We start from the raw sequence: 15,466 nt of genomic DNA, 5'->3' as shown, positions 1-15,466 counted from the left end.
TGATAGATCTTATAGTTGCTGATGATTTACCAGCTGTGCTAAACCTCCAGCCCTTGTGCCCGCAGGACTGAAGGTCAGCAGTTTGAATCTGGGGAGACTGAGGATGAGCTCCCTCTGTCAGCTCCAGCTCCCCATGCAGGAACATGAGAGAAGCCTCCCACAAAAATGGTCAAACATCAAAACATCCAGGCGCCCCCTGGGCAACATCCTTGCAGGCGGCCAATTCTCTCACACCAGAAGCGACTTGCAGTTTCTCAAGTTGCTCCTAACACACACACACACACAAAGTAAAAAACACGTGTTAATAATGATAATATAATTATGGTGCTCCTCTCCAAAATTTTAGATTTTAGCTCGACGTCATTGTTGTTTTTTTCAATCGAAAACACTAAAAGGCAGCCTTTCCAGGGATTGAGGGAAAAGAAGAGCCAACGGCTGGGCGTGGAGACCGCCAACGACTCTCCTGACCGAATCCCTGTTGAGATGCCAAGCACTTTAAAGATGGGGCAGCTGCTAAGAATCCAACGGATGATGCGACGGGAGAGAAGGAGAGAGTGTTTTGCGTGCACATTGCCAACGTGGTGTGAGCGACGAAAGGGACCCCCACCATCCCTTCGCCAAATGTGGGGGTCGGCTGGTGGGTTATGACTACTGGGACCGGCGGGGGCTTTTTCTTTCTGAGATGCCTTCTGGCGCTGGCTGGCTCTCGACTTGGGGCAGTGTATTTTCTCGGCAACGGCTTCACGTCCCGCAAAACAGAATCCGTAGCGACAGTTGGTGGCAGATTATTGGACGTCACGTCGAAAAACATTACATGCCGTACTGGCAGATGGAACTTTTTCCCACTGAATTTCACACCCTGGATAGCAGCATCTTTTAAATATTTAATCACCCTGTTAGTTTAAATATCTTCTACACGCTAGCAGCCAGGATGTAAATGAAGAATTGGTGGTTTTGTTCCCTTTCCCTCTTTTTGTTGTTGTTTGTTGAAGCGTGGCTTGTTTTAACACACAATCTAATTTCCACTTCAATTAACCCATTTTAACATATAGATTCCACCTCCAGCCACACATTAAGCAATAAGAGATTTGTTCTGTGTTACACTTCATTGGCAGACATTTAGTCTTTCTTTCTGAGTGTTTTGTTGTGCTTACAAAATGGAGACAGAGTACGAAAGCTCGGCTTCGTTGCCAGAAACAAGAGCGTAGGCAATAACCTGGTCTCTTTATGCAGTTTACTTTATTTCTTTTGATCTCACCATTGTACAATTATATCACATCCATTCATTTTGGGGTGTCTTGAAGGTTCACTGCTTGATGTGATTGAGAATTAAAAGTGTCCAATGCTCCAGTCACTGATCACAGTCTTTATAGCATTCACGTTCAGTGCCCTATCTTTTGAGGTTTGTTATTAATGCAGACAGGAACAATGGCAAGAAGTCAGCCAAAGTGGATGAAAAATCACAACCTGAAATATTTTGTTTCTGAATTAATAGCTCCTTGTGGAGGACTGTTGAGACATGAACATATCAGGTCCAATTTTTCCCTATTCTCCATATTTATGGCATATGTTGTTTTTTTTTGTCGTGTCAGGAGTGACTTGAGAAACTGCAAGTCGCTTCTGGTGTGAGAGAATTGGCCGTCTGCAAGGACGTTGCACAGGGGACGCCCAGATGATTTGATGTTTTTATCACCCTTGTGGGAGGCTTCTCTCATGTCCCCGCATGAGGAGCTGGAGCTGACAGAGGGAGCTCATCCGCCTCTCCCCGGATTCGAACCTGCAACCTGTCGGTCTTTAGTCCTGCTGGCACAGGGGTTTAACCCACTGCGCAGGGGACGCCCAGATGATTTGATGTTTTTATCACCCTTGTGGGAGGCTTTTCTCATGTCCCCGCATGAGGAGCTGGAGCTGATAGAGGGAGCTCATCTACCTCTCCCTTGATTTGAACCTGCGACCTGTTGGTCTTCAGTCCTACCGGCACAGGGGTTTAACCCATTGCGCCACCGGGGGCATTTGTGATTAATTGCTGGCTGATGTTGATGTGCAATTGATAGTGCTAAAGGTAAAGGTAAAGGTTTCCCCCTGACATTAAGTCCAGTCGTGTCCGACTCTGGGGTGTGGTGCTCATCTCCATTTCTAAGCCGAAGGGTCGGCATTGTCCGTAGACACCTCCAAGGACATGTGGCCGGCATGACTGCATGGAGCACCGTTACCTTTGCGTCGGAGTGGTACCTATTGATTTACTCACATTTGCATGTTTTTGAACTGCTAGGTTGGCAGAAGCTGGGGCTGACAGCGGAAGCTCACACCACTCCCTGGAATCAAACCTGTTACCTTTTGGTTAACAAGCTCAGCAGCTCAGCGATTTAACCCACTGCGCCACCAGAGGCTCGGTGGTAGTGCTAACACAATGCTTATTGTTTGAGTTGTGTATGAGACAATCGAAGATAGACATGACCTATCTTTAGCTTTAGTTAGGCTAGAATACTCTTACAGCAACCCTGTCTTCCTTTAACTCAGTGGTTCCCAACCTGTGGTTCACGGAACACCAGCGGTCCACAAGAACTAATATATGGTCCGCGGCCTCACCGTTACTACACTGTTGCAACGAGAGCAACTGGTCTCGCAAAACCCTCTTATAGTGCCGAGGTTTATTAAATACAGTTTTCGGTGGGCAAGCAGATGGCGACTACTGGGTGGCATATGTTCTGTAGCAGAAATATGTAGCCTACTCAACACAATTTTCCAAATCAGCACCACAAATAGCCAAAACAAATCTAAAGCTGACGAAAAACTGATTTCTAACCCTTTTGGTACTATTGCTGGAGAGTGGTCCCTGGTCAAGTAGTCCCTGGTTAAAAAAAGGTTGGGAACCATTGCTTTGGCTTGTTGTCATATGTAGTAGTGACCAAATATGTTGATCTCACTTTTAGGTGATATGGAAGCATTGCATTTTCTTTCCTAAATTAAATGGTTTTCTGTTTGCCATTTATCAAACCTATCTAATGTCTCCTTCCTGTCTTGCATCCCTTCTTAGGTATTGCTGGCCATAGCTGAGGATTACTTTTGCTTGGTTTTGGATCACTTTTGCTTGCCTTTCCATGCATTGTACTTATTTTTCCTCTTCCCTCTTTTCTTGTTGGAAGAAGGGCAAAAATGGTGGCTGATTTGTGTTGTCGAAGGCTTTCATGGCTAGAATCACTGGGTCGCTGTAAGTTTTTCATGTTGTATAGCCATGTTTCAGAAGCAGTCTCTCCTGATGTTTCGCCTGCATCTATGGCAGGCATCCTCAGAGGTGAAACGTCAGGAAAGAATACTTCTGGAACATGGCTATACAGCCTGAAAAACTTACAGAAACCCAGTGGTTGATTTTTCTTCAGTGGAAAACAATATTCTGGGTTTATATCTGTGATATAGAACATATCTTTCTCTGCTAGATTTTAGTACATTGAGTTTTTGCAGCTCTGCTGTATTGAAAGGGAAGCTTCACATCATTTGAAACCAATGTTCTGTAGCTGTTCCGTTTATATAGAACACACACAGTTGCGACCATATTTCTACTGAAATGAGTAGAAAGAAGTTTCAGGAGTGTCTCAGAGGGACTGTTGACATCTCTCAGGGGGTTCCACATGTTCTTGTTTCAAAAATTGGGAAATTTCAAGTTGATTTGGAGATTATTTGTGTATGCAAAGCTTCGGAATAGTGCGAAGAAAGTTTGAAAGAGTTTTGTTCCAACGAATGACGGTCCTTCATAGAGAATTCCTCCTTAGACTTATTTAATTAATATCCTGGATTCCTCATTAATGTTTTGGTCCTTTATGAAGAATAAAATATCACTTCTGAATCAATAAATGTAGGTTTGAGACACAAGACTTGTTGCCATTGGCTTAATCAACTTGAAACCCACCAACCTTTTGACCGTTAGATACGTTAATGTTTTGATGATGTCCATCGAATCAACAGAGGTGCCCAACATTTGCATAAGCCGCGGCTTCATTGTCAGGTCCAACGTATTAGCTGTGTTATTCCAGAATCTTTGGCGTGCAAAACATTTCATTTTTCATTACTGTTGTCGCTGTTCACATTTTCCATTATTTAAGGGGGTTATTGAAAAATTGATGGTATGTTGGTACCAGAGAGACATCCCGTAGGCTGCCGTGTTGATTTATGGCACATGGAACATAGTTCAGTGCTTCAGTTTCCTGCTGGCGAGCGGCACTTTGTCATTGTCCCTAAAGAAAAACCATACCAGCAAAATCCCCTTGCGTTCCCCACAAGTTGAGTGATGCATACTCTATCTTCAGAATTCTCTATGAATTATTCACTGTTTATTGTGCTCGTGTGTGCACACACACGCTGATCATCATCGTGCTCATAATACAGAGTTTATCACCATGTCCTGTGACCGGTTTAATTATGCAGTTGCAGTGTGGTGGCATTTCTCTCTCCCCACCCTTTAAAGTTCTATTTGTGTCAAGCCTGAGAGAGCTACTCTACATTGTTACCTCTGTTCCTTACACAAGCAGGTGGATTTTGCAAAGATTTTGGCCACAATGGACATCTGGCAACATTTCAGTGGACTGGCTTTGCTTCCAAGCAACATTGTGGCCACTATCACCGATCTTGTGCTACTACAAGGGTTGAATGAAAAGTAATGCCTCCACCTTCGTTACTTGGGTTTGGATGGGAACATTTTAATAAATCAAGCCTTCCCCGCCGTGCCTTAGGCCGCCACACTTCCGGGGTCCCTGGCCTCCACTGGACATAAATATTTTATATTTTTATTTTTATTAAAATTTTCAAAAACCCACAAAACAGTGAGTCTGCTGAAAGCAAACCGCGAAGTAGCGAGGGAACGCTGTATTTCCTGGAGGATTGACTGGCTTGATCTTGTTGCGGTCCAAGGCACTCTCAGAATTTTCCTCCAACACCACAGTTCAAAAGCATCTCTCTTCCTTTGCTCAGCCTTCCTTATGGTCCATCTCTTGCATCCATAGGTTACTATAGGGAATACCATTGCTTTAATTATGCGGATCTTCGTTGCTAGTGTGATGTCTCTACTCTTCACTATTTTATCAAGATGGGTCCTTACTCTCCTCCCAAGAAGGAAACGTTTTCTGATTTCTTGGCTACAGTCTGCGTCTGCAGTCGTCTTTGGGCCTAGAAATACAAAGTCTGTCACTGCCTCCACTCTATTTTCTCCCTCTATTTGACAGTTTTCAATCAGTCTGGTTGCCATCATCTTGGCTTTTCTGATGTTTCACTGCAACACAGCTTTTGCCCTTTTTTCTTTCGCCTTGGTTAGTAGGCTCCTCAGCTCCTCTTTGCTTTTGGCCATCAAAGTGGTATCATCTGCATATCTAAGGTTGTTAATGTTTCGTCCAGCAATTTTAACTCTAGCCTTGGATTCATCAAAGCTATCACATCACATGATGTGTTCTGTGTTCAAGTTGAATATGTAAACTTCAAAAGATAGGATGATAAAAGGCAGCCATAGCAGAGCTGGGTAAGATAGAGTGGTCAGCCTTCCAGCCTCAACTGAGTTTCCCCAAAACAAGTCAGACACAAACTCTGGTTGTCCTGAGCGTTCTTGTCAGGTCACTGGGTTGGCCTTCCTTTTTATTCTCTTTCCAAAGTTTCATGCTGACTGCGAGTAGAACTTCTGTTTGACCCTTCAAACACATTTCCAGCCCGCTGGAGACACATTTTGATTCTGAAGCAGTGCTTATTCAAAAAGAAAAATCTCATTGCAAACACACGAAGCGCTCCGAATGGCGAGGGCAGTGGGGTGGGGAGCTTTTAGATCAATGTTAGTCCCCCGAGTGCCGCTGACTTTTTGCACCAGGGATGGTGCCAATACTGTGATTTCTATTTCTATATTTATTAAAGGGAAGCCGACGTATGCCTTCTCTTTTTCCGTGTAATACTGGAATTGCTTCTTCACCCTCATAATCCCAACCATACACTTTGTGGGATTTGGAGACAAGCTGAATCGCTACTGCCTGTGTGCCTGCCCTTGTTGGTTTGATTTTATTTTGATAAGAGAACCTTTGAACAATCCCTAGGTTCAAGATGTGGCCAATGCACATGTTGATTCAGTTTGCATGTCCTTGGTGTGTTGTACGTATGTGTAGATCTCCTTCTTCTTCACTCCACCATGTTTACTCATAGAGCCATTCTTTGCCCAACTCTGACAAATATTGATCCTTCAGGTGTTTGCAGCTACAAATCCCAGAAGTCCAAACCAAACAGTGGTTGGAGCATCTGGAAGACCAAAGACTGAGAATGCAAGGCTTAGAGAGAACCAAATTAACTATGCAGACAAACTGAAAACCTACCAGGTACTCCAGTTGAAGTACTGTATGTATTTAGTTTAGGCACGAAGATTCAGGGATATTGATATTGACCCTTTCTTTAGAAGGTCCTCAGTTATTCGTGGGCTGAAGAAGACAACATATAAACTCTTCCCTTCCAGGGGAGCAGAATGGACATGGGATCTCTTAAAACAGTGTTTCTCAACCTTCCTAATGCCGTGACTCCTTAATACAGTTTCTCATGTTGTAATGACCCCCCAACCATAATATTATTTTTGTTATTACTTCATAACTGTAATTTTGCTACTGTTATGAATCGTAATGTAAACAGGATGTATTTTCATTCACTGGACCAAATTTGGCATAAATGCCTGATACACCCAAATTTGAATACTGGTAGGGTTTGGGTGGGGGGGAATTGATTTTGTCATTTGGGAGTTGTGGTTGCTGGGATTTATAGTTAACCTACAATCAATAAGCATTCTGAACTCCACCAACGATGGAATTGACCCAGTCTTGGCACACAGAACTCCCATGACCAACAGAGTTTGGTGGGCATTGACCTTGATTTTTGGAGTCATAGTTCACCTACATCCAGAGAGCACTGTGGATTCAATGATGGATCTGGACCAAACTTGGCACGAATGCTCAATATGCCCAGATAAGAACTCTGGTGAAGTTTGGGGAAAATAAACCTTGACATTGGGGAGTTGTAGTTGCAGGGATTTATAGTTCACCTACAATCAAAGAGCCCCTTGAACCCCACCAGCAATAGAATTGGTCCAAACTTCCCACACAGAACCCTTATGGGTTGAAGAGACTCGCTGGCATGACCCTCCTTCCAGCCTCGCACACTCTCCGTTGTCTGCACATGTGCACCACATTGCCATGCACTGAGCATGCCTACTCTCCCATCCTCTGCTTTGCTTAGAATTTCAGAAACAGCCCTCCCCTTAGCTGAAAGGCCGGCCAATCACAGTGGAGGAGGGGTAAGTGGAGAGATCTTCTGCCTTCTCTGCCAAAGGGGTTCCTAAGCCCATCAGAAGTATGTGTTTTCTGAAACCCTCTCATGACTCCCCTCCAGGGGTCCGGACCCCCAGACTGGGAAACACTGGCTGAGAGAGAACCAAATTGACTATGCAGACAAACCGAAAACCTATCCGGTACTCCAGTGTTTGCTTAAATTCAATTACTGTATATGTAGGCATGGAGATTCAGAGGTATCTTCGTTCTCGTTCGCTACTTGATATTTATTTATTTTATTTACAATATTTATAGCCCGCCTTTCTCAGCCATATGGTAACTCAAGGCAGGTTACAGATTGGCACAATTTGATGTCAGGCATTCATAAAAGTGCCATTAAAAACAATCAACATTAGAAAACAAAACATAAATAAAAACGGTTAAAGCATATAATCAGCGGTGTCATCCTGTTAAAAACGTTATCCAGTAACACCGTCTGGCCATTCCATGTTCATCATTCATAATTCCGTGTTATCTGTTCCGCTGCATTCTCAAAAGCTTGCTCAAAGAGCCAGGTCTTTACTTTTTTTGGAAAGTCAGGAGGGAGGGGGCTGATCTAATATCCCTGGAGAGGGAGTTCCATAGCCAGGGGGCCACCACTGAGAAGGCCCTGTCTTTCGTCTCTGCCAATTGCACTTGTGAGGCAGGCGGGATCGAGAGCAGGGCCTCGACCCCACAGACCTTAAGCTCCTGTGGTTCATAGGAAATATGTTCGGACAGGTAAGCTGGCCTGGAATCGTTTACCCTTTTTTTGGAAGGTCCTGAATTATTCATGGGCTGAAGAAGACAACAGATAAACGAATTCCTTCCGGTGGAGCAGAATGGATGTGGGATCTCTTAAAACATTCTTATACCACTAAACTATGGCTTATGTTTAAGCCCAAAGGGCTATTTAGCTTCTCTCTAGTCAAGAGAACTTAGAATCATAGAATCATAGAGTTGGAAGAGACCTCATGGGCCATCCAGTCCAACCCCCTGCCAAGAAGCAGGAATATTGCATTCAAAGCACCCCTGACAGATGTCCATCTAGCCTCTGATTAAAAGCCTCCAAAGAAGGAGCCTCCACCACACTCCAGGGCAGAGAGTTCCACTGCTGAACGGCTCTCACAGTCAGGAAGTTCTTCCTCATGTTCAGATGGAATCTCCTCTCTTGTCGTTTGAAGCCATTGATCCATTGTGTCCTAGTCTCCAGGGAAGCAGAAGCAAGCTTGCTCCCTCATCCCTGTGACTTCCTCTCACATATTTATACATGGCTATCATGTCTCCTCAGCCTTCTTCAGGCTAAACATGCCCAGCTCTTTAAGCCGCTCTTCATAGGGCTTGTTCTCCACACCCTTGATCATTTTAGTCGCCCTCCTCTGGACATATTCCAGTTTGTCAATACTCTCTTCAATTGTGGTGCCCAGAACTTGGTTTCTTATGTTTCCATGGCCCACATAGCTGATCTCCCAGTTGTTGAGTGGGATGAGAGTGGGAAATATTGGGTCACTTGTGCTCATAGCATAGTTTTTAGAGCTGCCAAATTCCTTGAGCTGGAAACGAAAACATGTTACACATGACCAGACCCAGAAGAGTCGAATTGGTGGCTTTCCCCGACTCTGCAGAAACAATGTCTTTCAAAAATTAATCAGTGTTTGTTGGATGAGAGTAAGCTAGAGTTTTCCCTGCCTTCCCCAGTCCCACTCTGAGTTCTCTTTGGGAGAGATCTTTGTCTCATTCACAGAACCGTGGGAGAGTCCATTTCGAAAGAGTTTAATAAAACATACATAGACTGCTTCTCACTGTGAAAACTATTATTCCCCTGAGTGGAAAAGTGGCTGGCTGTGATGGTTAATGGCTGCTTTCTCTGACTTCTAACCTTCAGCTTGACTTTCTTTCTGCTTTTGCAACCCAAAGTGCTGTTGTTTCTGTGGCATAACCCTCCGGTTAAGGTAGCTGTTCCTGTGAGGCATGACAGGAATATATTTTATTTAGCTCTGTTTATTAGAGTCATTTCAGTAGCACTAGCTGCAGTAATCAAGACTGTAAAGCTGGGTTGTGTCTCGTCGTTTCCTTTCCCGTCTTTCCCGTGTTCTCTCCACATGCACAAAAGTGCATATTGTTTATGAGATTCAATGTGAAATGAAGTGAATGGCCCAGAAATTTCGGAGCACAGCGATCCAGCTGTAGCCAGGCCGCATGCAATATACAATTGGTAGTTGGAAGAGCTCATTTTCATAGAATCATAGAGTTGGAAGAGATCTCATGGGTCATCCAGTCCAACCCCATTCTGCCAAGAAGCAGGAAAATTGCATTCAAAGCGCCCCCGACAGATGGCCATCCAGCCTCTGTTTCAAAGCTTCCAAAGAATGAGCCTCCACCACACTCCAGGGCAGAGAGTTCCACTGCTGAACAGCTCTCACAATTAATCAGTTCTTCCTAATGTTCAGATGGAATCTCCTTTCTTGTAGTTTGAAGCCATTGCTCCATTGCGTCCTATGGGCAGCAGAAAACAAGCTTGCTCCCTCCTCCCTAGGACTTCCTCTCACATATTTATACATGGCCCTCATCATGTCTCCTCTCAGCCTTCTCTTCTTCAGGCTAAACATGCCCAGCTCTTTAAGCCGCTCCTCATAGGGCTTGTTCTCCAGACCCTTGATCATTTTAGTCGCCCTCTTCTGGACACATTCCAGCTTGTCAACATCTCCCTTCAATTGTGGTGCCCAGAATTGGACACAATATTCCCGGTGTGGTCTAACCAAAGCAGAATAGAGCATGGGGAGCATGACTTCCCTGGATCTAGATCTTTTGGTCCAGTCTCCGTTAAATCCAGATGTGGTACATTCAAATAAGGCAACTATCACCAAGGCCTCATTTGTGATGGTAGCCAAGATCAGTAGCCAGCTTGGTCCTTAGGTTTGTCTACTTTCATTATGGTAATACGTTTTATTGATTGGCCGATTGGCCATATCAAAAAAGTTTGACATACACATACAGTACAACATAAGTTAAAATAAACAAGCTGTTAAAAAGGCTCCAATTCAGATCAAATATCTGCAACATACTTTCATTATGGGGTTCCTAGCCTATACCCCTAGTTTAGTGGTCCTCAATCTTCCTAATGCTGTCACCCCTTAATACTGTTCCCTATGTGGTGGTGACCCCCAACCATAAAACTATTCATAATTGTAATTTTGCTACTGTTATGAATCGTAATGTAAATATCTGATATACAGGATGTATTTTCATTCACTGGACCAAATTTGGCACAAATACTTGATACGCCCAAATTTGAAAACTGGTGGGGTTGGGGTGGGATTGATTGTGTCATTTGGGAGTTGTAGTTGCTGGGATTTATAGTTCACATATAATCAAAGAGCATTCCAACGATGGAATTGAATCAAACTTGGCACACAGAATTCCTATGACCAATAGAAAATACTTGAAGGTTTGGTGGGCATTGACCTTGGGTTTTGGAGTTATAGTTCACCTACATCCAGAGAGTACGGTGGACTCAAATAATGATGAATCTGGACCAAAATTGGCATGAATACTCAATATGCCCAAATGTGAACACTAGTGGGGTTTGGGGAAAATAGAGCTTGACATTTGGGAGTTGTAGTTGCTGGGATTTATAGTTCACCTGCAATCCAAGAGCATTCTTAACCCTACCAATGATAGAATTGGGCCAAACTTGGCACACAGAACTCCCATGACCAATAGAAAATACTGGAAGGGTTTGGTGAGCATTGACAGTGTTACTCACTGCTCATTACCTCTTATTAGGCTCTTTTCAGGATACTTTAAGTCATGTGAAAAGTTTGCACTGGTGTGCTGTGCACAAGTTTACGAACACAGAAGTCATTATCCCTGAGACATCCAGCGCTATTGAGAATCCAGAAGTGGCTTTGAATGCAGGCCTCCAGAGGCCAGAAAGTGGAGGATGTGCGTTGCATTTCTCTGTTATCCATAAGCCTGGAAATAATTTTGGCTTTTCAGAGCTTTTTAAGGCTTCTCTTTCCCCCACGGCAGCCAAACGAAGCTGATCTCGTGCTACCTTAGCCTCCAGTGAACACTACACTACACATCTCACCTGAAGTTTTTAAACTTTTAATCTTTGCAACTGGCCCAGACCAGACCAATAATTATATTCAATTATTGTGATTTTATATTACATTGTGTGTTTACTTTGTTTTTATTTGTTTTTAATTTTTTTAGTGTTTTTATTTTTATTATATTTTATTGATGTATTTTTATGTTGTATATCTATTTTGCTGTAACTGTTGGCCGCCCTGAGTCCCCTTGGGGAGATGATGGCGAGGTATAAATGTATTATTATTATTATTATTATTATTATTATTATTATTTAAAAGATCACTCTGCTGGGTGTTGTATTGGATCACACATCGGACGCTTCCCAAGTGTCTAGGACTGTGATGTATCGGCGAATAATACATGCAGATCCCAGTAAGGTTGTTGTTGTTGTTGTTGTTGTTGTTGTTGTTGTTGTTGTTATATTCCTTGACCTAACCAAATTTTACAGTTGTAATAAGGAGCCCCTGGTGGTGCATTAACCCGCCAAGCTGCTGAACTTGCTGACCGAAAGGTCAATGGTTTGAATTTAGGGACCAGGGTGAGCTCCCACTGTAAGCCCCAGCTTCTGGCAACCTAGCAATTCAAAAAAATGAAAATGTGAGTGGATCAATACAGGAAGGTAATGGTGCTCAGTGCAGTCATGCCAGCCACATGACCTTGGAGGCTTAAAAAATAGAGATGAGCACCACCCCACAGAGTCGGACACGACTGGACTTAATGTCAAGGGAAAACCTTTACCGTTTAGCATTGTCATGATAAACCAAGTCCCTGTTTAGGAAGGGTGTGGGAAATGTGCTACTGTATGTCTGACAGCTGTGAAGTGAATGCTTGGTTTTTATTTGTACACCTCATTGCATGCATGCATATATGATATTCACTTACACTTGTGAATCCTTTCATTTTGATTTCTATTCTTCCATTTGGGGCTCTTCTTTCAGATGTTGGATAAACTAAAAGATCGCTGGCTGCACACTGACTTATGGGAGAAGCTTGAGCTGATCAAGACGGTGATAGTGGAACCCAAAGGAGGAGACAAGGCTGACTTTGATGAGCTGCTCCAAATCTACTATGATGCCATCAAGTGTAAGGAAGGGAAAGGTAAGTGGTCCAAGTGGAAATGGGGAAATAGAAAGGGAAGACAATGAGTGAAGCATTATCCTCTTCCTGCTTGAGGTGAGATTTTGGATCGAGCCCTCAAGATATTGTTTGACTGCAGCACCTGAGTAAGAAGCAGCTGTATTATTTTTAGGTGCAGAAAAAGCCTTTGATAATTTAAATTGGGATTAAATTCTGTTAGTTTGCATCACATAACAAATGTAACAGGGCTACTATGTTGTGTTCTAGACATTTTAAAATGGAAGCCCTGTCCCTGAATTAACACAGCAAACTTATAATCCATCTCATGCTAATGTTACCTCCTTTTGTTTCCATTTCAGGTGGTGCACTGCTTATTGCTGTCTGTCGAGGCAAAGTCAGTGAAGGCCTGGATTTCTCAGATGACAACGCCCGGGCAGTTATAACGATAGGAATTCCCTTCCCAAATGTGAAGGACCTTCAGGTAGGACATTGCTTCGTGCTATGAAAATTCATGCTAGAAATCTGGGGTATAACCTCTTGGATAAATAAAACAAGTGGGAAGCCATGAGGAATGCTGGGAGTTGCAGTCCAACAGTAGCTGGAGGGCCACATGATTCCATTCTCTGGTGTTTCTCTTTTATTTGTTAACCTTTATCTATCTTTCAGAACTAAATTTTAATATATTTGTTAGAAGGGTGTGTATTCCTTAAAGGCACCGGGTTTAAAGGCTTCTCTTCCATTTACCTAAAGTAACAGTATATTGCCCCTGAGATTCTACATAAATAACAGCATGTATTGTTGTGGAGCTGGCAACATTGAGACATTTTGCTTAGGAAGAATGATATCACCCCAGCTCTGCATATTCCTTGCCTAAGAAAACCCTATGAAATTCTTGGGGTCACCATAAGTTGACTGGTCATATAGTCTACGCGGAAGGATACATTCTCTACAGAATCTCATATTTTAAAATCCCTCCAATAATTCTTTTATAACTTGTGAGCGGCCATATGTAAGTGGTTGGCTTTAAGCACGTCACAGATGGTCTTATTAGTTTAGATAACTTTTTAAGGAAATCTTCATTTCCCTATAGTCTCTGGCTGAAAATGTGTTGGTTTATCTTAGTTAGAGGAGAACTCATTGTTAAATGGCAAGTCAACACCTATATAACAACAACAACAACAACAATACACCTTATTTATATTCTGCTGTATCTACTCAAAGGGACTCAGAGCGGATTATTTATTTCTATTTATTTTATTTGCAGTATTTTTATACCGCTTTTCTCACCCCTGGGGGGATTACAGTGCCTTGTATACAGTGAAAAATGACATACAAAACACAAACAATGGCAAAGATTTCTTGTTCCATCTCCAGTGTCTGGAGGCAATGCTCAACTCTGGCCATGGGGAGCTGATCTTCTTCCATTTTCCATGCCGAGAAGCCTGTTGTGCATATACCCTCATGGTTGTTTTTGCCGGCATGGCTGCAGGGAGCCGTTTACCTTCCCACCGAGGCGATATCTATTGATCTACTCACATTGCATGTTTTCCAACTGCTAGGTTGGCAGAAGCAAAGGGCTGACAGCGGTAGCTCACCCCAACCCGTGAGTTCGAACTGTCAATCTTCTGGCCAGCAAGTTTTTCTGCAGCTAGCGGCTTGACCTGCTGAGCTACCACGGCTCCTTTATAAACCCCATTGATTCAGCGGGCCGGCTGTAATTGGGAATAAGAGCTGGATTTAAGTTCTGTGTAGGTGTATAAAGAATTGTTATTAAAAGGGCATTATTTGGGGCATATTTGGGTACAATGGCACATATTTCTCATACCAGTAAGGTAATGCTCAAGATCCTACAAGGTAGACTCCAGCAAGACATGGAGCGAGAATAGCCAGAGCTACAAGGTGGGTTTAGGAAAGGCAGAAGATCAAGAGACCAAATTGCCAACATCCGCTGGATAATGGAGGAAAGCAGGAAGTTTCAGAAAAAAAACATCTATTTCTGTTTTATTGACTACTCTATTTATTTATTATTATTTATTTAGGGCTTTTATATCCCGTCCTTTCTCAACCTCCGCAGAGGGACTCAGGACGGCTAACAAAGTGGCACCCCATGGTGCCCACATCAAAACATAAATATACAATTAACAGTAATATAATAATAACAATATAAATCAGTATAAACAGTATAAAACAATATAAAACTGTATAAAAACAGTATAAAAGCCTTTGACTGTGTGGATCATACTGTGGCAAGTTTTTGGTGGGATGGGGAGACCAAATCACCTTGTCTGTCTCCTGAGGAGTCTGTAGGACAACCAGGTAGCAACAAGAAGAACAGACCACGGAACAACAGACGGTTCAAAATTGGAAAAAGAGTATGGCAGGGCCGTCTACTCTCCCTCGACCTATGAAACTTGTATGCAGAACACATCATGTGACGCGGGGCTTGAGGAATCCAGGACTAGAGCTAAAATTACTGGACAAAACATGAACAACCTTAGATATGCAGATGATACTACTTTGTTGTCCGAAAGCAAAGAGGAGCTGAGGAGACTTCTAACCAAGGTGAAAGAAGAAAGAGCAAAAGCTGGGTTGCAGTGAAACATCACAAAACCCAAGATGATGGCAACCAAACTGATTGATAACTGACAAATAGAGGGAGAAAACATGGAGGCTGTAATAGACTTTGTATTTCTAGGCATGAAGATTACTGCAGACAAAATCAGAAGACATTTCCTTCTTGGGAAAAGAGCAATGTTCAGTCTTAATAAAATAGTGAAGAGTAGAGACATCACACTGGCAACGAAGATCCACATAGTTAAAGCAATGGTATTCCCATTAATAACCTATTGATGGGAGAGCTGGACCATAAGGAAGGGTGAGCGAAGGAAGAGAGACGCTTTTGAACTGTGGTGTTGAAGGAAAAGTCTGAGAGTGCCTTGGACCACGAGAAGATCCAACCAGTCCACCCTCCAGGAAAT

General features: G+C 43.0%; 1 protein-coding gene across 1 annotated transcript in view; it reads left to right on the top strand.

Annotated features, from left to right (window-relative positions):
* BRIP1 (BRCA1 interacting helicase 1) overlaps positions 1-15,466 on the top strand; it is a 137,844-nt gene that overhangs the window by 69,298 nt on the left and 53,080 nt on the right. Inside the window, exons 15-16 of the mRNA XM_067472146.1 lie at positions 12,350-12,509; positions 12,848-12,969. Of these exons, the coding sequence (XP_067328247.1) occupies positions 12,350-12,509; positions 12,848-12,969 (282 nt within the window). The remainder of the gene's footprint in view (positions 1-12,349; positions 12,510-12,847; positions 12,970-15,466) is intronic.

Source organism: Anolis sagrei, chromosome 11, assembly GCF_037176765.1.
Source record: "Anolis sagrei isolate rAnoSag1 chromosome 11, rAnoSag1.mat, whole genome shotgun sequence".
Lineage (NCBI taxonomy): Eukaryota > Metazoa > Chordata > Lepidosauria > Squamata > Dactyloidae > Anolis > Anolis sagrei.
The sequence above is the reverse complement of the archived record's forward strand: the minus strand, read 5'-3'. Positions and strand labels throughout refer to the sequence as shown.